Source organism: Marasmius oreades, chromosome 3 (genome assembly GCF_018924745.1).
Source record: "Marasmius oreades isolate 03SP1 chromosome 3, whole genome shotgun sequence".
Lineage (NCBI taxonomy): Eukaryota > Fungi > Basidiomycota > Agaricomycetes > Agaricales > Marasmiaceae > Marasmius > Marasmius oreades.
The window spans coordinates 3,472,016-3,489,863 of NC_057325.1; the positions used below are offsets into that span (position 1 = coordinate 3,472,016).

The window sequence follows — 17,848 nt, forward strand, 5'->3', positions numbered from 1 at the left end:
CTTACGCGCCTCCTGATCAATGCAATGCCTTCACCCTGGATCGAATTTTGAAACGTTTTGCTGAGCAGGAACCCGAAGGGAACAGCATTGGAATGGAGTAGTGTTGGAATCTGACAGCTTCTTTGTAAGTGCTAGGCTTTCTTCTGAGCCACCGAACGGGTTGAATCTTCACGCATGTTCCGTCTCAGTCTACAGGCACGGATAACAGCCCGCCGTAGTTTGTCTCCACACAAGTTGGTTCTCGACAAGTTTAATTCGGCTTCGTACCAAAGGAAGCTGTTGGAAGCTTGAACTCGTTTCGTACAGGCGTTGACTGACGACATTCTGGTAAACGCCGTTATCGCTGAAATACGCATGTTGCCCTGTGTTTTATGTATCTGTGCAAGGAGGTTTTCGGCGAGTGTTCGGCCCCATGAACATGAAACACGTACTCTCATCCAGCGACGGAACTTCGAACGATAAATTTGAAATTTCTCAACCTGCAGATTCTGCGAGTCCCAACTTGGTTTCAACCACAGACCGAACAAGTGATCCGACTACATATTTCTGACAATCTATGGACCTGCTGGCCAAGTTCCAGCTTGGGAAAGTGACATTGATCGACTTGCAGAAGCTCCTTCAGCAAATTCCTCTAGATGTGACGCATGGCTTCCCAAACGCATGATTGGTTCTCAATTGATTGCACTTTCCTCTAGATCTGTGTCGTCCCTGGACAAGAAATTGGTAGCGAAGATAGATCACGGGTGTCAATATGTTCAATTCACCCACGAGAAGTTGGAGGTTCCTGGAAATCCACGTGCTATGATATTCTTGGGAACTTAATCATGACCCTGCATGATGTTACTGCTTTCCATCTCTGTCCCCGACTACCATCAAGTCGCAGCACTGCAGATTTTCCGCACGGCCTTACTGCCAGCAAAGTTTTACGATTCCCCAGAATCTCTTCACACTCTCTTTTAATCCACGCGCTCATTATCGTCAATCTACGTTTTCGTCCGAGACGAACTCTACAGCCTCCTTTTATCGCAAAGATGTTCTTCAAATCCGCTATTCTTGCTTCCCTCACTTCATTTGCTTTTGCCACGGTTTTCGTGAGTTGAATCTGTTTACGACAGTTTTTTATGTCACTGAGCTGTGTATTTGAACCCTGACAGATAACGTCGCCCACTGACGGTACGAAGTTCAGCGCCGCTAAGAAGGCCACCATAACCTGGATGGACTCGCCCGACAAACCCTCGTTGGTCGATTGGGGAAAATCCAAGGTGTCGATTTATACGGGAAATGTGAATCAACAAGTAAGTCGTTCGTAACGATCGTTTACGAATGGTCGCTCTATTGTCTTGCTTTATGAAGTTCTCTCGCCTCACTTCACCTTCTTTCCATGAATGAATGACTTACTTTATACTTCTCCAGACGCAACTACAGGAGATTACGGCTAGTGTTGATGTTTCGACTATCAAGAACATAGAATTCACTCCCGACTCTTCCATTGGCCCCAACGGAAATTTCTAGTACGTTAGAAAAGGCACTTACGAGATGACTTCAGGCTAAAACGCAAATCTTTCCCAGCTTCATTCGCATTGAATCGCTCGCGCTGAAGGACCCCAAGAACCCCCAGTTCCCTGCTTTAGCCTTCTCAGCCAAATTCGAGTACGCTTCCCCTTCTTTTGCTTTACGGGATCCTGAACAACTTTTTTTCCAGATTGACCGACATGAACGGCAAATTTTCTGCGGCAGTACAGGCACAAGTCGATGGGGAAAAAGCCAATCCTATTGGTGGCGGACCACCAACGACACCAACCACTTCATTGTCACGCTCGGCCTCCTCAACCAATAGTCCGACCTCAACTAATAGTCCGACTAAGCCGAACAATGCTGCTGCCTCGAGTACCCAAAGCAATGCTGCGAGCCCGGGGACCCGCGCCTCATCTATGAGCGGACTCAAGCCATGGACGGGAGTCTTCGTTGGCGTGGCCGCCGGTGCCCTCCTCCTTTAGAATTAGCGGTTTGCGTCCGGTTCATTTGTATTCATGATTTTCTCTTTTCGTTTTTCTTTATGCGCTCAGCTTATTCATTGCCCTCAACCGACCTATAGTTCCATCATTTATTCACTACTTGCTAGGATATAGAGCTATTTCATTCATTCGTTGGGTTTATACCATAGCCCATAGTATACGTAGGCCGTTCTTGGGCTGATCCATAAACCGTAATTGACCGCATATCACTAGTCGTGTGACCGGGAATATTTCCACTCTCTCCCCGCCTGCAGTAAAAATGTCACACTCACTCCTCCGAGGTGTTCCAAGAATACACCGCATTTTATGTCCGACCTTCAAGGTTCTTAACCAAGGACTCTTCAGATCACCCTTTTTTCTTTCTCCGTATCCCGCACGTCGTGGCTCTTCCTCAAACCATGCCTGGGAAATCATCGGTAACGGCTACAGCGACAACACGCCTCTTGAAGTATCCCAGTGCCCGTCTCTCTACATTATACCAGACTGTTCCAAGGCCAAGCGAATGCTTCAGTTCTACTTCGTCTTCGAGTTCCAATCCGAGCTCTACATCTAGATTCCATACAGGCCTTAGTCGAACTCAAAACCCCCCTCATACACCTACACCTCACATAACAAAAATCCAGAACAGAAGTCACTTCATAGCTGTCATGCCACTTTCCTCGTCGACCAGCGACCCACCTACGATGCCAATTTATCCAGGGCATCGAAGTCTGAGTAACAGCACTGCAATGGGCAAGAGCACGAGTACGAGAGGAAACGTAACCGCAGTAGCAACGCCAGTTGGAAGCGGATATGGATCTGCGTCAAACATTCGCAGGATTGGGGTCGCTGAGGAATTCAGGCGTGGAGCTTCTACTACGACGAATAAATTGGCGCATACAGGGTTTGAGGTCACTCCTGTACCCAAAACTTTGCTTGAGAAAACAAAACCGATTAGAACCGCTGCGTGTCTTGTGATTGGGTGAGTGTTTCTTTCATTATGCGGTTTTTTCGCCCGTCAGGCTTTCCATTGGTCCATGTGAAATCTGCTGGGAATATCGACGGTGTTTGTCTTGACTATCAGTTTTACTAATGATGATAAACGTCTGTCAGGGATGAGATATTGAATGGGAAGACGATGGAGAAAAATTCGCATTATTTTGCAAAATATTGTTTTGACTTCGGAATCGACCTGTGCGCCTTTTCTTTCAATCTCTTTTTCAGTTTCGATTATTCATTTTCCAACTTCAGGAAACGCGTGGAGGTCATTCCCGATGATGAAGCTGAGATGTATGTGTCCTAAAACTGCAGCATCTACCCAATCATTTAACATTTCCGGAACCTATTCTCATATCACCTTCAACTATTTCCACAACAGCATTGCTGCCAGCAGGCGTTTGGTCGAGCAGTATGACTTTGTGGTCACCACGGGTGGGATAGGGCCTACCCATGACGGTACGAGAACTTGTCAACCCTAAACCCCTTTTCCCCACATTTTTCGATTACCCCGCACTATCCCCAAAATTTTAATCCCGATGACGTTACATACTCATCCGTATTGTATAGATATCACATATGCGTCCCTTGCAAGAGCCTTCAATCAAAATCTTCAACATCATGAGGAGACATTAAGACGCATGAATGAAATGAACAAGAACCGGGCTTGGATGGCTTCCATGGATGCTGAACAGAGAGATGCTACAAAGAGAATGGCATTGTTCCCTGAAAAGGCGGAAGTTATCTTTATTGGAAGGGATATCTGGGTGGTGCGTACCTTTTTCTAAATTCGATTCCCAGATCAATTTATCACATTGACGGAACAGCCGGTTGTCCGCTTGGAAGGCAAGCTATGCGTGTTTCCTGGAATACCCGCCTTGTTCCAGAAGATGCTCGATGGGTTGACGGATTATCTGCCTCTGCTTCCACCTAGTGAGAGACCACTTAGAATTCAAATCTTCACAGAGTAAGTCGCCGTTGAGCTTCAGACGCGTCTGAGAACCAGAGTCCTCATTTGGATGTAGACGTCCTGAATCCATGATCGCTCCGTATTTGACATCGCTCCAAGCCCGGCTCAAAGCGGACGGGATTCAAGTCGGATCGTATCCTGTCCTCAATCAAGGCGTGTTTGTTAGCTTGATTGGGAGAGACATTCCTTCTTTTGTGGGCTCGTCTACTACAAATGGGAAGAAACTCAAGAAAGGTCCACCGCGGATATGGCTTGCAGAGGTAGCGAAGGAGGTCGAGAGGGAGGTTGGGGGTAGGGTTGTTAGTGAAGAGGAGGTTGCGGAAAAGAAGGAGGCAGCGAAGGGATTCGATCCGGCGGGAAGACCGATAGAGCCAAATCCGAATATGACTTCTGCCTCTCCTCTCAAGGCGAAGATATAAGTAATGCTTTCTTTTTCTCTTTTTCTCTACTAATTTCTTGGGGCCTACCTTATTGACTCTCCCATGACATTATATTATGCTCAACTTCTTTGACTTTTCTCATTCTTGAGGGCCGTAGGGTGTAGGGTGTATTATATTCAGATAGCCTCTCCGTTACATATTCAAGTAACTTATACTGTAGGATTCAAAGTGCTCAGCCAACCCTTGTAGATGATAGCAATAGATGATATTCTCAAATATCCGTAGCGGTGTCTTAATTGTAAAAGTCAGCTTTCGTGCCAGATTTTTCAAAATAAACCGCCTTTCGCTGCGTGGTACGAGCCCCCTTTGGCCATGCTGATAATTAATGTCTGAAGTCCAAACGTACGAAGATCGAGTAGATCATGACTTGCATGAATTGATGTATTCAGGCATCCTCTAAAATTTGTCGCAGGATAGGTGCAGTCGCCTTCCGTGTCGCATTGGCATTCCTTTGTTTGTACACTCTCACAATAAGGCCATTGTGCCGTGCGTGAAGGCTTGTATCATCGGAATGAGATTTGGAGGATGGTTTCGTGAACTGTTTGAACTGCTTGTGCGGTTTAACCGATAACTCGTCGTTTGCTTCCAGGCCCGTAAAGATACGTTGAGCCAAAACGTTCACAGCTGAAGAAGAGGGAAGATCAGTTCGAATAAGCCAAGCCATCTCCCTCGCTTTCTTTCCCTTGGCACCATTCTTTCGTTTCTCTTTCCGAAAAGTAGTGAGAACTCCCAAGACGGAAAGCCCACGCTCCTTCATGTAAGTAGCGCCATCCTGTAAGAGGAGATCGATATTGCCCTCTTCGCTCGCACTAGTTCCAGCCCATTTCGCTAACCGAACTGGGACGGTGGATAACCCTACTTTGATTTGGACTTTCTCCCCTTTATCATCACTGGAGATTGCGACGGTGTGATCGTATTCTTTATAGTCCCGCCTCAATAGTTCGGGAACGTTCAGGTGAGATACGTCCAACTTTTTGGAAACGAGATTGTCTAATAAGGCTCGAATGGGAGACGACGCGCGCAAAGATTGAAGTATAATTTCCGAGGTCGGGGAAGGTGATGGCGATTGGGAGGTTGATAGTGGAAGCAGTGCAGATGTCACTTGCTTGACCTCCGATAAGGCAGTGGTCATTAACGCAATGTCACTGTCGGATATCTCATCGGGAAATATTGCATGAGGGGCCAATAAAGCTGCTACATGGAGGTCCAGTTCTGTAGCTTTACCGCCGCCATATACAGGTTTCATGCTGGTGTCGATGAGAATGGCACTGAGGAGAAGTGTGGATATTTCAGGCGGTATTGAAGTAGAGATGTCACAGTCAGGAGGTGAATTATGGAGAATGTACGCCACGACGTGAGATGCACAACTGCCCGTCGGCGAAACTAGCCGTGGTTCGGCGGTGTCTGTATAAAGACCCTCGTCTTCGTGATGATCGATGACGGCTACAACTCGACTTTCCTTCCCATCTGTACCACTGGAGTTGAATTCGGATCCCAGTTTGTTATGATCTACTAAGGAAAACTCGCGTTGGGACCATTTGTCTTTGGGAATATCGGAGAGTAATAGCAGCTGGGTCTCCGGATCATCGACACCAGCCAAGGCTAGAGCATAGATATTTTCTGCACGTAATTTGAGGTCGCTCGGATGCGTTCTAATGAGAGGTATAGTGGGTTTGCGAAGATGATGAGTTTGGTGGTATGCGTAGGCAATAGCGCATGCGATGGTGTCAAGATCACCAGACTCATTGCCCATAACAACTGTCCACTTATTTTTCGAAGCCTCAGAAGCCGAACGTATCGCAGAGAGGTAACTGCGTTTGCTGGAGGCAAGAAATTCTGCGAGAATTCTGCACAGTTTTGTGTTCGACATCGTGGTTCAAGTTGGAGGACTGAATTTACGTAACTGGTACCACGCTGATGGACACCGTGTGGTGGACCTACACGGACCAATCTTCCCAAGTCACGCTCATCTCCGTCCTTACAGCATATTCTAGGTCTTGCAGTTATCTTTTCGTGTTTTAGCCCGTATTTCAACATCATCTTGTCTGGTATTTGGTAGAGTACGCAGAGGTTAAAACACATTAATCTGGATCACGGAGAGGACCCCCCCATCTAGAACCTATCTCACCTATGATCCTGCCGCAGTCTACGACTATTTCAACAATTTTTCAGTACATCTTGGCCAAGAAGGGGGTTCAAGTGCAGCGAACGCATGCACCGGAGGTCTTTTTGAGAGCCTTTTCCCGGCCATCGTGGTGAGACAATATTTTGAGTCGGGTTAAGTGCGTAAAGCCAGAACCGTTGTATCTTATGAGCTTTGCGTCAAGGAAGATGGACTGGAAGACCAGAACCATGACAGGACAGTAAATTATGTAGATTGGAGAAGAAAGAGTCAAAAACCCCGTAATAAACGAGGATTCACCTCTCAGAAATGCACGTCTCGCCCTACAGATATTTCAGTCCATCCCTCGAAAGTTTTTCGGCCGTATCTCTTCAAGCTGGACCCAGCCTGCGCGCTGGACCCGTGCTGTATCGTCCATGGCCAGAAGACATTCCGACCGTGCTCTTCAACTTCTTCTGGTTTGAGACTAAGTAAGAGAAGGTCATTCGGTGAGAAGAAAATCGCCGGAATTGGTGAACAATTGGAGAGATGTCGATGAACGTTTGAACTTCCCGGCGTAGTCACGACATCTGTGACTTCGCGACTTGTCTTGTCGACACCTCTTATCTATAGGTCCAGTATGCCTGAATCCGACTCCGATGACGACAAGGACTACGTTCCTCCTATCGATGATCGTCAGTACCATTTCTATTGTCTTTTTGACTCTCTAATTTGGTTGAACGGTAGCCGAATCTTCATCTTCCGATGAAGAGGATGAACTAGAATTTAAATGCGCCAAAGTCACCTCAAAATCACCTTCAGCTGAAGAAGACGAAGAAGCAAGAAACCTGTAAGTAGGTGGGTTCAATAATCCTGACTTGTTCTTCTCAATTATCTCCAAATGATCCCAGTGCTCGAGAGAATGCATGGAAGAGTTTTCAAGACTCGCTGGCCACGAATTCCTCGGTATCGCCTGCGGAGGTTGTCTCGAAGAAGTGGGTTAAGATTGAGAGAAGACATCTTTTTGCCGGGGAGGAAGTCGTGTACGTTGACCTTCATTCCCCCTCGAAGTGGTTCCCTTTTACTTATCGCGTATTAATTACAGTGAAGTTGTCGAAGTACCTGAAGATTCTATTGATGCGAAGAAGTGGCCTCGTTGGTCGCCACCCGATGAGCACAAGCTGGAAGAATCCGCTCCAAACTGCCGGTCTCCTGTACATGATTCCTCAGAACCGTCTGGAAGTTCTGTTCTTCCTAGGACCATACCAGCAAACACTCCAGAGCCCGTCGCTCAACCTAATGCTTTGACCTCAAATCCTACGTCCATTGCAAAACGGCCAGGTCCGCGGAAGAGCAGAACAACGCTCGCATCCCTCCCTTCATCCTCAACGCCCAAGAAAATCACCATTTTAGAGAAGTCCGCCATGGTCTGGCGGTCCCATGTTGGATTACAGCAAGAACCTGGATTGAAAGATGAGCTTGAAGCAAATCGTAGGGGAGGTGGGTATCTCGAAAAGGTGGAATTCCTGGAGCGTGTACATGAGAGGAAAGAGGACGTCTTGGAGAGGAGTAAGGGTACGAAACGGAAGAGATGATGATTGAGAAGCTATCATTTTTTCCCGCCATAACTTTAAGCTATTACTAGTGATTGCCATAATAACGTTGACTTTCCTCTACTTTGTCTCGACTGTAGGTATTCCTTTCCACAAAATTAGACCGCTAGCCAGAAACATCAAATATCGTACGAAGCACCGAGTCCTGCTTTCTCTTTGTGTGTTTAATAAAACCCATGTAATCGAGTTCATGCAACGCCCTGATAAACCTCGCTTGGACTTGCATATCCCATCCTTCTTCATCCACTTCTTTTACTGGTGGTGGAGGAACCAGTCCCTCTGCCTCCTTTCCTCTCCGTCGAGAAGGCGTCTTGTCGTTAGCCTTCTTTGATGTTCCATATTTCTTTGGAGAGTTGTGTTTGCGAGGCGTTCTAAGCGGTATCGGCATTGTCGTGGCTCTTCTCCGCTCTTCGAATGCAGCAGCCATCCTTTTCTCCTCAAGTTTCTTTCGCTGGGTCTCCAACACGACATGGAAAGACTCGAACCAGTCGTACACGTTGATCATCTTCCCGCTCTCCAGGTAACGATGAAAAAGGATACTCGTGTCAGGACACTCCCATAACTCAAACTCAGGTTGGTCTCCGTCCTCGTTTGATGAAACGAATTCGTTCGGGCGCAGGAGGCCCGACATTATTGAAGCGCGCACAGAAGGGTTGATTGTCTTTACATAGATGTGATCAATGTTTGGGGTTTGAAGGAAATCAAAAACTTACCTCAGATGGAAATGGCGCGTCTCCGGTGTACCATATCTCCCAAAGAGTCCGTTCGTTCAGCCGTCCAGTCCACTTTCTGTCAAGAAGGTAATACGGAAGCTCAAACCTGGTCTCATTCCACATGAATGAAGGGATCATACTTCAGATATTTGGACAGCCACAAAGCAGCTTTGTCAATAATTTCCTTCAAACCCTCCTCGTCAGTGAATAAGTCATCAGTAACGTGCTCATCCATAAGCTCTTCAGCGTCTGCCACAGCTTCAGCGACGTCCACATTGTCGGGTAAAGACTGAAGAAAAGTTCTCAGTCGTGTCATAAAAGCCGATGCTTGTTGCGGATTGAGAAGTCTGCACAAGGTGAGTCAAAAACCGCTTCAACTCTTCAACTCAAGCGCTCACCGAAGGTATCTCGTGATGTCATTGATATCCTTCACGACTCGTCCCCTCAATACCTTGAGATATATCCTGATGTACTTGGGGAGGTCCCCCCCAACTTCCAGGTCCAGCCCTTTGTACCCATTCTCCTCCAAAAACTCTTGAATGGAGCGCATCAAGCCAAAAGCTAACCGGACCCGTCTGGTTTGCGCATAAAAATCAGATCTAGCAGTGTCGACAGCTCTTATCACGTCGCGAATAGACTTCGTTTGCCAATCAAGGTCTTCGTCTTCATCTTCTAGTCCATGGAGACGGGAGAGGAGGGAGTCCAAAAAGGGAAAAGAGGAAGGGCTCCGGAAGACTTCGTGTGAAGGAGTGTGATGGTGGAGGAGGGTAAGAGAATTAATAGAAAAGTGCTTGAGATGGGCAAGCTTGAACATTGCAATGTTTAGGTGGATAATGGATATTCAGGACGGCAAAACATACTTGGAGAGATTTCATCAGCGAGTCTGCGGATGAATCGTAACGCACGAATTGATCAATGATAGCCTCCAGCATGACAGGACCAAGGAAAAGGGTAGGATCATAATGCAGGTTTGCGAAAGTCTGATTGTACGTGATATGAGACACCAGTTGGCTTTAGGAGGGATAGCGCAGCTCACGTCGAGGATAACTGCCTCCAATATTGCGTGGCCAGACGGAATGAGATATTGTTGAATGTGAAGAAGGGCAAGTGTCGAGTGGGGGTACGAAGTATGCAGGTATGTTGGGGAAAACGGAGAGGAAATACAAAGGATGAACACAAGTGGTAATGTGCGTGATTGTTGACTTATTCGTAGATTTATCTGAGTCGATTTCCGCTGAAAAATGTCCATATCTCACCTGCAAATATAAGTAAGATCTTGTATGATGGAAGAGTCGAACTGTTCAAAATCGTGGAGTATCACGATAAGCTGTGTTCGTTTTTCTGAATGATAGGGTTAGCAAGTCCCTTGACCTTGTACTGGAGGCTGACTCACTCGGATCTTCGACCAAGTCCCGGTACCATGTTTCCAGGACTTTAATATCGTATGCAGCAAGAGTGCGTCCCGTACTTCTGAAGCCTGTGCGCAAACTGAGCCGAATGAAACCGCAGCCAAACCAAAAAAAAGACCTTTTGAGCGAGTGAATCCTTGATTTGTGAAACCAGTGATGAGGGCCTTCATTGTACCGACCATATTGGTGCATTCTGCAGGGAAAAGGTGTGTAACGTAACAATTCGGTTTCTGTCTCTTGTTTCGTATATTCAGTCGTTCAATGACTTGTTGAATGAATGTAGGAAAGGGAGATGGGCCTAAGGAGAAGTTAAGTTCAATGGAAGGATATTGTGCGAAAGTGGTTCACTTGTGAGCGCAATTACGGGGAGCTCCGGATACGGTAGACCAGTGAAGTCGGTTTCGTAGGTATTTGAGACGCTTTGGACAACATTGGCAATAACAGGCTCATATATAGTCTTGATTATATCCTGCGTTGCATTCACTTTCAGGCCAAGCAAAATCTGAGGTTCCACTCACTTGCACACGATTGAGACATTTCGACCAGGCAGCTCGGTATGCGTCCCATCTGAGATCCTCTCCCTCGACTAGGTCGCTCTCGTAGAATGAGTCATCTTCTTGTTCGCCTTCTAAGGTCATCTTAGTACCAGACCGTAATTGGACTTGCCTTCAAACTGTTCTCACCTGGCTCGCTGTGCGGAATGAAAAATATTGGCTAATTTCCATCAAACTGGGTTTATCAAAAGATTCTGAAGAACTGGCTTTGCTACCTGTGTCAAATCATCGAACTTGACATTGGAGGACATAGTGGTTAGAGGAAGGCGTAACCCGGCGTGACGTCCAACAAACCTCAACAAACGCGATCGTGACGGGTGACTCTTTGTGACGCGACGCGTTTTCCGTTTCTTTTACCACCATCATGTCATCCCCTCCTGCTCTCGATTTCCCTTCATCTGATGATGTTCAGATGCAAGATGAAGAGAACCATAATAGCGCAGATGAAGTCTCAGAACCTCTTTTCCTAGCTGGAACACCTTCTACATCTGCTGGAACACCTCGTTCGCGCAGGGGCGATCCTGCACCGAGTTCACCGCTCAGAAATGTGGCAGCTCGAAGGGCTGTGGGCTTGAGTACCCCGAAGAGAATGCCTCTGTTTAGTCGTAAGCAATTCCACTTACGACGGCGGCATCGCTAATGATACTTGTTATAGCGTCTGGAAGCTCATCTCCCATGGCCTTCCCCAGTTCATCTCCCGCAAAAACACCCAGAGCGCGATCTACCCTCTTCAGCTTATCTGGGCCTAATGCAGAATCGAAGACTGTTCCGTGCGCGTCCCGCGTATTTCTTTGTATCTGTCTCCCTAATAAACGGTTGTAGGAGCCCTTCCACACCGGCATCACCCAGCAAAAGACGAGGCGATATCAATCCCTCATTCGCACCAAGTAGTAGCCGACTACATCAAATCCGACGCAAAGACTACGACGCCCGCAGATCCGACGCAGCCATGAATTCAGACGGCACTCATCTTGGCGGTCTCGACATCCCCCCCTCTTCCGCAGCCCCCCTTCTTTCCGCAGCACCTGAAGAGACCGATGAACCAGACGAAATTAGGGCGATTTGGGGAACCATGATCAATATCCATGATATAATGCGCTTGTTCCGTGATTTCCTCATGGGATTCAAACCCAAGTACCGAGTTGCCCACGAACGTGAACAAGGTCGTCCTACGCGCGCGTACTCTCTTGACGAAAGCGAGGAGCTTTTATACGAAAGTTATCTACGTCGTATGAGACAGACGGGGGAGACTAACTTGAATCTTGATGTCGTGAATATTTTAGCGTACCCGCCCACCAGGAAACTGCATGGCCACTTGTTAAAGTACCCGCAAGACGTGATTCCCATGATGGATATGGTCCTAAAAGATCTCATGCTGGAGATTGCTGAACAAGACCAGCAGGCAGGGCTGGATGGCATGGAGGGGGGTGATGGTGATGATGAGATTGGTACGATCATGAACAGCAGCTATAGGGTTCGTCCATTTGGCGTCACTCCAATTAACATGCGGGAGCTCAACCCTACAGGTATGTTTATCTCGAAACATATGAGCTCTTCTCTCTGACCAGTATCGTGACTTAGACACAGACAAACTAGTGTGTATCAAGGGTCTCGTCATTCGTGGTACTCCCATCATTCCTGAGATGCAACACGCGTTCTTCCGATGCCTTGCCTGTTCCCATACTCTACAGGTAGAGATTGAGCGCGGAAAGATCAACGAACCTGCACGGTGCCCTCGCGATGTCTGTCGTACTCTGGGCTCGATGTCACTTATCCATAATCGTTCTACATATGCCGATCGACAAGTCATTCGACTACAAGAAACACCAGATTCTGTCCCTGATGGTCAAACTCCACATACCGTTTCGCTCAGCGTATACGACGACCTCGTTGATGTCGCGAAACCTGGTGACAGACTTGCGGTGACCGGTATCTTTAGAACGATGCCAGTCAGGGTTAATCCGAGACAACGAACGCTAAAAAGCTTATTCAAGATTTATATCGACGTCGTTCACATCAAAATCGGTGTGAGTGGCGCTCTCGGTGCAGATAGGTCAACAAGACCGGCCGGAGGGGACCGTATTCCTGGTGTCGGTGGTGTCGGAGATGCTGAAGCAGATGACAATCGGAAAGATGGAATTCATCGACAAGCTGAGCTAGAGGAGAAGCTCAAAAACTTAAGTCAGCGGCCCGATATCTACGAGCTGCTAGCGAGATCTCTCGCTCCATCGATTTGGGAGATGGACGACGTGAAGAAGGGAATTCTTTTGCAGCTTTTCGGTGGCACGAGCAAAAACATCTCTCGAGGCGGAGGTGGAGGCGGACCACGCTATCGTGGTGATATCAATATTCTTCTCGTCGGCGATCCTGGTACAAGTAAATCACAAATATTACAAGTAAGTGGACCTGCGTCTCTTTTGTTTGAATTTCAAGTAACCTGGCCTTCTAGTATGTCCATAAGATCGCACCCAGAGGTGTTTATACGTCTGGAAAAGGATCATCTGCCGTTGGTTTGACCGCCTATGTTACCCGTGATCCCGACACGAAGCAGTTAGTTTTGGAAAGGTGATTGTTCAAAATGGTGCTGGTGTTGTTCCGATTGTTGACTTTCGTAGTGGCGCTCTCGTCCTGAGTGACGGTGGTGTTTGTTGCATTGACGAATTTGACAAGATGTCTGATGCAACTAGAAGCGTCTTGCACGAAGTTATGGTAAAGGATTTTTCGAGCCCAAGTTCTACGTACAAGTACTGATTCAGAACTCCAGGAACAACAAACAGTCTCCGTTGCTAAAGCTGGAATCATCACCACACTCAATGCACGCACGTCAATCCTTGCAGCAGCAAATCCCGTCGGTTCGAAGTACGACCCAGATCTTCCTATTACAAGGAATATCGACCTACCCCCGACGCTCATTTCGCGTTTCGACCTCCTCTATCTGGTTCTCGATCAGGTCGACGAATCATTGGATCGCCGACTAGCCCAACATCTCGTTGGCCTGTATCTAGAAGATACTCCTACCGGGAACTCAGCGGAGATCTTGGTATAGTTTTATTAGCTTTGCAATGAGATATGGACTCACGTTTTTTGTCGCAGCCTATTGAAGAACTATCAGCGTACATTGATTACGCTCGAGCACATATCCACCCCGTCATCACTGAAGCTGCACATGGTGAGCTCATCAGGTGTTACGTCGAGATGCGGAGGATGGGTGACGACCCTCGGGCTGGCGAGAAGCGCATCACTGCGACGACACGTCAACTAGAGAGTATGATTCGACTTGCCGAAGCTCATGCCCGTATGAAGTTCTCGGAATTTGTTGAACTAGAGGATGTTAAGGAGGCGAACCGCTTGATGCGTGACGCTATCAGGACCAGTGCGATGGATCCTCGAACCGGCAAGATTGACATGAGTTTGCTCAGTACTGGCACTGGACAAGGACAGCTCAAGTTGAGGGAGGATATGAGGAAGGAAGTGCTGAATATCTTGAATTCGAGTGCTGGTAGCAGGGGGCTAAGGTGGGCAGATGTGATTAAGACTCTGGGGTCGCAGAGTAGCGTGAAGGTAGACGCTGCGGAATTCGGGGAGGTGGTTAAGAGTTTGGAAAACGAGGGTTTGGTCAAGGTTGTTGGTGAAAGGGACAAGAGGATGATTCGGAAAATTGATGGTTGATTAAGTATCTGTATTCTTGAAATGCTTTCGTGCTGTATGTTGTGCCCATTCAGCGTTAGCGTTTATTGTAGAATGGGCTTGTTTGTAAGTTAAACTGCATGGTTGCGTCAATCTGCTAAAAGTACTCCGTCACTGCGTTTTCAACTTGATCACGCCCACTCCAGTCTGAACACGAACATTTCAATATCATGAAAGAGGACTCGCAAACTCTTGATTCTGCCACTACAGCTGTCACCGTCGAGTGAGTAACGGAGGATGATCCTATACATCAATCCTGATGAAGATTTCAGAGGACAACCTGACCACAAAACTAGGAGATATGATCGTCAGCTTCGGTGAGATTCGGTATCTTTGCAGCTTCAATAGTGGTTCACAGCGCTCTACAGTCTCTGGGCTGCCAGTGGACAGTCAGCGCTCGAAAGTTCACGCATTCTCGTCATTCCTGGATCAGCTACCTCCACCTCCATTCTCAAGAATCTTGTCCTCCCTGGGATCGGCCACTTTACGATTGTAGATCACACCAAAGTTACCCCTCAAGACGCTGGGAACAACTTTTTCCTCGAAGGACCATCGAGCATTGGCAGATCGCGTGCAGAGGAGACGGTCAGACTACTTCTAGAGCTGAATGAGAGCGTCGAGGGTAAAGCAGACCAACGCGACATCGCAGAGATACTAGAGAACGATCCGTCATTCATAACCAGTTTCACCCTGGTGATCGCACACAATCTTCACCCAACCTTACTCGATAGACTTTCGACGCTGTTATGGTCTGATCCCTTGAACCCCCCTCTGATAGTCGTGAACTCCGCCGGTTTCCTTGCAGAGTTTTCGATTCAATTCCACCAGCATCCCAGTAGGTTATACAGTTGAATTGAGCGTGTACGCTCTCTGACACATACTACAGTCATTGAGAGTCATACGGAAACTGCTCCGTCCTTACGAATCGACAAGGCATTCCCAGCTTTGTACGATTACGCTACAGGTTTGGACTTCAGCCAGTTGGACTCGACCGACCACGGACACGTTCCGTACGTGATTATCTTGGTGCAATTACTTGACAAATGGAGGAGGGAGGTACGCTGCCCTTGAATCTTCAATTTCTTCGCTCATCTCCTGTCACAGCATGACGGCAAAGCGCCCAAGACTTCCGAAGAGAAGAAGGCATTTAAGGCTACTATACTCGCTATGAAAAAGAAGATAGATGAAGAAAACTTTGACGAGGCTGAAGCTCTAGCTTATCGGTGTTGGACAGAAACAACAGTTCCCCACGAGATCGCTGCACTTTTCAACGAACCCGCACTTGAATCCCTTACATCCGATTCTCCCCACTTCTTCCACCTCCTCTATGCTCTTAAGCGGTTCGCGGCCCAATCTCCGTACGTGCTCCCCCTCACCAGTTCGCTTCCGGACATGAAGGCCAGCACGGAAAGCTACATTCATCTTCAAAAGCTGTATAAGGCTCGATCAACAGAAGAGAAAGAGTCCTTCAAGTCCTTCTTACAAGTACCCGTTCCGAATGATCTGGTTGATACTTTCGTGAAGAACGCGCATGGATTAAGGTTACTGAAGGGTAAGAAGTGGAGTGACCTGGATTCAAATCCGTCCGCACTAGGTTGGTTTTTACCTTCCGTGCTAAGTGGCCGCCGTATTAAACTGAAGCTTTCCTTCAACTCAGCCGATAAGTTACCAATCTACCCTAAAGAAATCTCTACGCATCTTGCTCTCTCTGCTTTACGCTCTGTGACTATGAAACACCAAGGGAAACCCCCAACCGCAGAGACACTGACAGAGGAGGCCCTTGCACTTCTTCCACCGGGAACAGAGCTACCTGATGTTTTTTCTAATGCCATTGGTGAACTGTACGTCCACTCGTTTGTCTTTGTTGCTTCGCTACTGACCATCTCTTCACCAGTGTCCGTGCACCAACCGCCGATCTTCCGAACTCAGCAGCGTTCTTGGGTGGTCTTGTAGCTCAGGAGGCTATCAAGATGATCACGAAGCAATATGAGCCTATCAATGGGTACTGTATTATCGATTTAATCGACTCATGGACCGGAACGATGTGATGGGCAGGATAGTAAATTTAGAGAGTGAGAGGATTATGTCCCCGAACTCCATGTACGTCTGTGATATGTCTGCTGTATAGAGTTGACGTTTCCGAGACTCGCTGGCAATCGTGCTCATGGCCATCGGAAACTCTGGCGTTGCTGACATCGACCTTTTGTGGACTTTGTAAGGTTGCTGCTCCTGAAAGTCTGAAGCTTCAAGGAAGTTTGATGTTAATTTTTCGCCACTTCGGCAGCAGAAGGATGGGGATAGACGTGCTATTATAACAACCAAGTTATGTATTTGACGGCAGCCATGACGAGAGCATACATGCCAGTTTACACTGGGAATTCACCGGGCTGCGGGTCACCGGCAGTATAACGTTCTTTCCGCACCATGACCCACTAAATAGCGAAGCCATACCACCCGACAATTCCTTCTACGAAAGAATAATGATAGGTTAGCAAACTGTCGGTGCTATCTGTCCCCTTTGTCTTACTGCTGTCAAATCACCAGTAATTGGCCTAACTGGCGGAATTGCGACCGGGAAGTCCACCGTATCTTCCCTTCTTCAAACCAAATACCAAATGCCGGTCATCGATGCGGATATTCTTGCACGTAAAGTTGTCGAACCTGGGACATCTGCGCTTCGTCGTATCGTTCAAACATTTGGCCCAGAAGTATTGCTGACAGACGGATCTGGCGCTCTCGACCGCAAGAAGCTTGGATCAATCATCTTCAATGATGAGAAGAAAAGAAAGCAGCTGAATGCGATAATCCACCCAGCTGTGAGATGGGCAATGTTTTGTGGGGTTGTAAAGTGCTGGTTGAGAGGGGAGAGCATTTGTGTGTTGGATGTGCCGCTACTTATTGAGAGCAAGATTTGGAGATATGTTTGGGGAGTCATATTGGTTTATACGTGCGTTCTCCCTCGTTTTGTGTCCTTAGTTTCTCTAATCGAGCTTTCCGATACCAGCCCACCAGATATCCAGATAGAGCGATTGATGAATCGAGACCAGTCTTCCAAAGAGGACGCCATGTCGCGAATCAACTCTCAGCTGCCGATCCACGAAAAGTTGGACTATGCAAATTATGTAGTCGTGAATGATGGTACTCTCAAGGATTTGGAAGAGGGGTTGTCATCTGTAGTTCAGCGGTTGCGCACAGAGACCGGCTGGACTTGGAGGTTAACCTGGTTCCCGCCGCTCGGAATCTTGTCTGCAGCGTCTGTTTTGGCCTACCGCCTTCTGTGGGTCAAGTTACCGGTGCAGAGATAAATTTATTGTTAGTATAGCTGAAAATTTACACTTGTACTTCCACTTGAATCTTGAGTCTGGCGATCA

The 17,848-nt window shown here is 47.5% G+C and overlaps 8 protein-coding genes across 8 annotated transcripts; 6 read left to right on the forward strand and 2 right to left on the reverse strand.

Moving 5' to 3' along the window:
• Positions 1 to 824: 824 nt before the first annotated feature.
• On the forward strand, positions 825 to 1,997 carry E1B28_006505 (uncharacterized protein; the record flags this gene model as incomplete). The annotated part of the gene is made up of 5 exons (XM_043151182.1): positions 825 to 1,091; positions 1,155 to 1,295; positions 1,414 to 1,511; positions 1,570 to 1,650; positions 1,703 to 1,997. The coding sequence occupies 5 exons, from the start codon at positions 825 to 827 to the stop codon at positions 1,995 to 1,997; spliced, it is 882 nt and encodes a 293-aa protein (XP_043012275.1).
• A 416-nt stretch (positions 1,998 to 2,413) lies between these two features.
• On the forward strand, positions 2,414 to 4,379 carry E1B28_006506 (uncharacterized protein; the record flags this gene model as incomplete). Its single annotated transcript, XM_043151183.1, has 7 exons — positions 2,414 to 2,976; positions 3,108 to 3,188; positions 3,246 to 3,284; positions 3,373 to 3,449; positions 3,561 to 3,760; positions 3,818 to 3,957; positions 4,016 to 4,379. The coding sequence occupies 7 exons, from the start codon at positions 2,414 to 2,416 to the stop codon at positions 4,377 to 4,379; spliced, it is 1,464 nt and encodes a 487-aa protein (XP_043012276.1).
• Positions 4,380 to 4,785: 406 nt separating this feature from the next.
• E1B28_006507 (uncharacterized protein) lies at positions 4,786 to 6,270 on the reverse strand (the record flags this gene model as incomplete). The annotated part of the gene is made up of 1 exon (XM_043151184.1): positions 4,786 to 6,270. The coding sequence occupies one exon, from the start codon at positions 6,268 to 6,270 to the stop codon at positions 4,786 to 4,788; it is 1,485 nt and encodes a 494-aa protein (XP_043012277.1).
• A 382-nt stretch (positions 6,271 to 6,652) lies between these two features.
• E1B28_006508 (uncharacterized protein) lies at positions 6,653 to 8,096 on the forward strand (the record flags this gene model as incomplete). Its single annotated transcript, XM_043151185.1, has 4 exons — positions 6,653 to 7,196; positions 7,249 to 7,351; positions 7,413 to 7,544; positions 7,607 to 8,096. The coding sequence occupies exons 1-4, from the start codon at positions 7,142 to 7,144 to the stop codon at positions 8,094 to 8,096; spliced, it is 780 nt and encodes a 259-aa protein (XP_043012278.1). The 5' UTR covers positions 6,653 to 7,141.
• Positions 8,097 to 8,220: 124 nt separating this feature from the next.
• E1B28_006509 (uncharacterized protein) lies at positions 8,221 to 11,065 on the reverse strand (the record flags this gene model as incomplete). Its single annotated transcript, XM_043151186.1, has 13 exons — positions 11,006 to 11,065; positions 10,920 to 10,950; positions 10,755 to 10,864; positions 10,585 to 10,705; positions 10,355 to 10,534; positions 10,221 to 10,304; positions 10,084 to 10,168; positions 9,864 to 10,029; positions 9,688 to 9,807; positions 9,226 to 9,632; positions 8,968 to 9,174; positions 8,828 to 8,903; positions 8,221 to 8,775 (listed from the first exon to the last, which is right to left on the reverse strand). The coding sequence occupies exons 1-13, from the start codon at positions 11,039 to 11,041 to the stop codon at positions 8,221 to 8,223; spliced, it is 2,178 nt and encodes a 725-aa protein (XP_043012279.1). The 5' UTR covers positions 11,042 to 11,065.
• Positions 11,066 to 11,154: 89 nt separating this feature from the next.
• E1B28_006510 (uncharacterized protein) lies at positions 11,155 to 14,459 on the forward strand (the record flags this gene model as incomplete). The annotated part of the gene is made up of 8 exons (XM_043151187.1): positions 11,155 to 11,395; positions 11,446 to 11,560; positions 11,613 to 12,316; positions 12,372 to 13,186; positions 13,240 to 13,355; positions 13,406 to 13,499; positions 13,555 to 13,830; positions 13,884 to 14,459. 8 exons carry the CDS (start codon positions 11,155 to 11,157, stop codon positions 14,457 to 14,459), a joined length of 2,937 nt encoding a protein of 978 aa, XP_043012280.1.
• A 188-nt stretch (positions 14,460 to 14,647) lies between these two features.
• E1B28_006511 (uncharacterized protein) lies at positions 14,648 to 16,525 on the forward strand (the record flags this gene model as incomplete). The annotated part of the gene is made up of 7 exons (XM_043151188.1): positions 14,648 to 14,700; positions 14,750 to 14,794; positions 14,846 to 15,312; positions 15,364 to 15,533; positions 15,582 to 16,071; positions 16,135 to 16,318; positions 16,372 to 16,525. 7 exons carry the CDS (start codon positions 14,648 to 14,650, stop codon positions 16,523 to 16,525), a joined length of 1,563 nt encoding a protein of 520 aa, XP_043012281.1.
• Positions 16,526 to 16,957: 432 nt separating this feature from the next.
• On the forward strand, positions 16,958 to 17,782 carry E1B28_006512 (uncharacterized protein; the record flags this gene model as incomplete). Its single annotated transcript, XM_043151189.1, has 3 exons — positions 16,958 to 16,964; positions 17,022 to 17,424; positions 17,482 to 17,782. 3 exons carry the CDS (start codon positions 16,958 to 16,960, stop codon positions 17,780 to 17,782), a joined length of 711 nt encoding a protein of 236 aa, XP_043012282.1.
• Between the last annotated feature and the right edge of the window lie 66 nt (positions 17,783 to 17,848).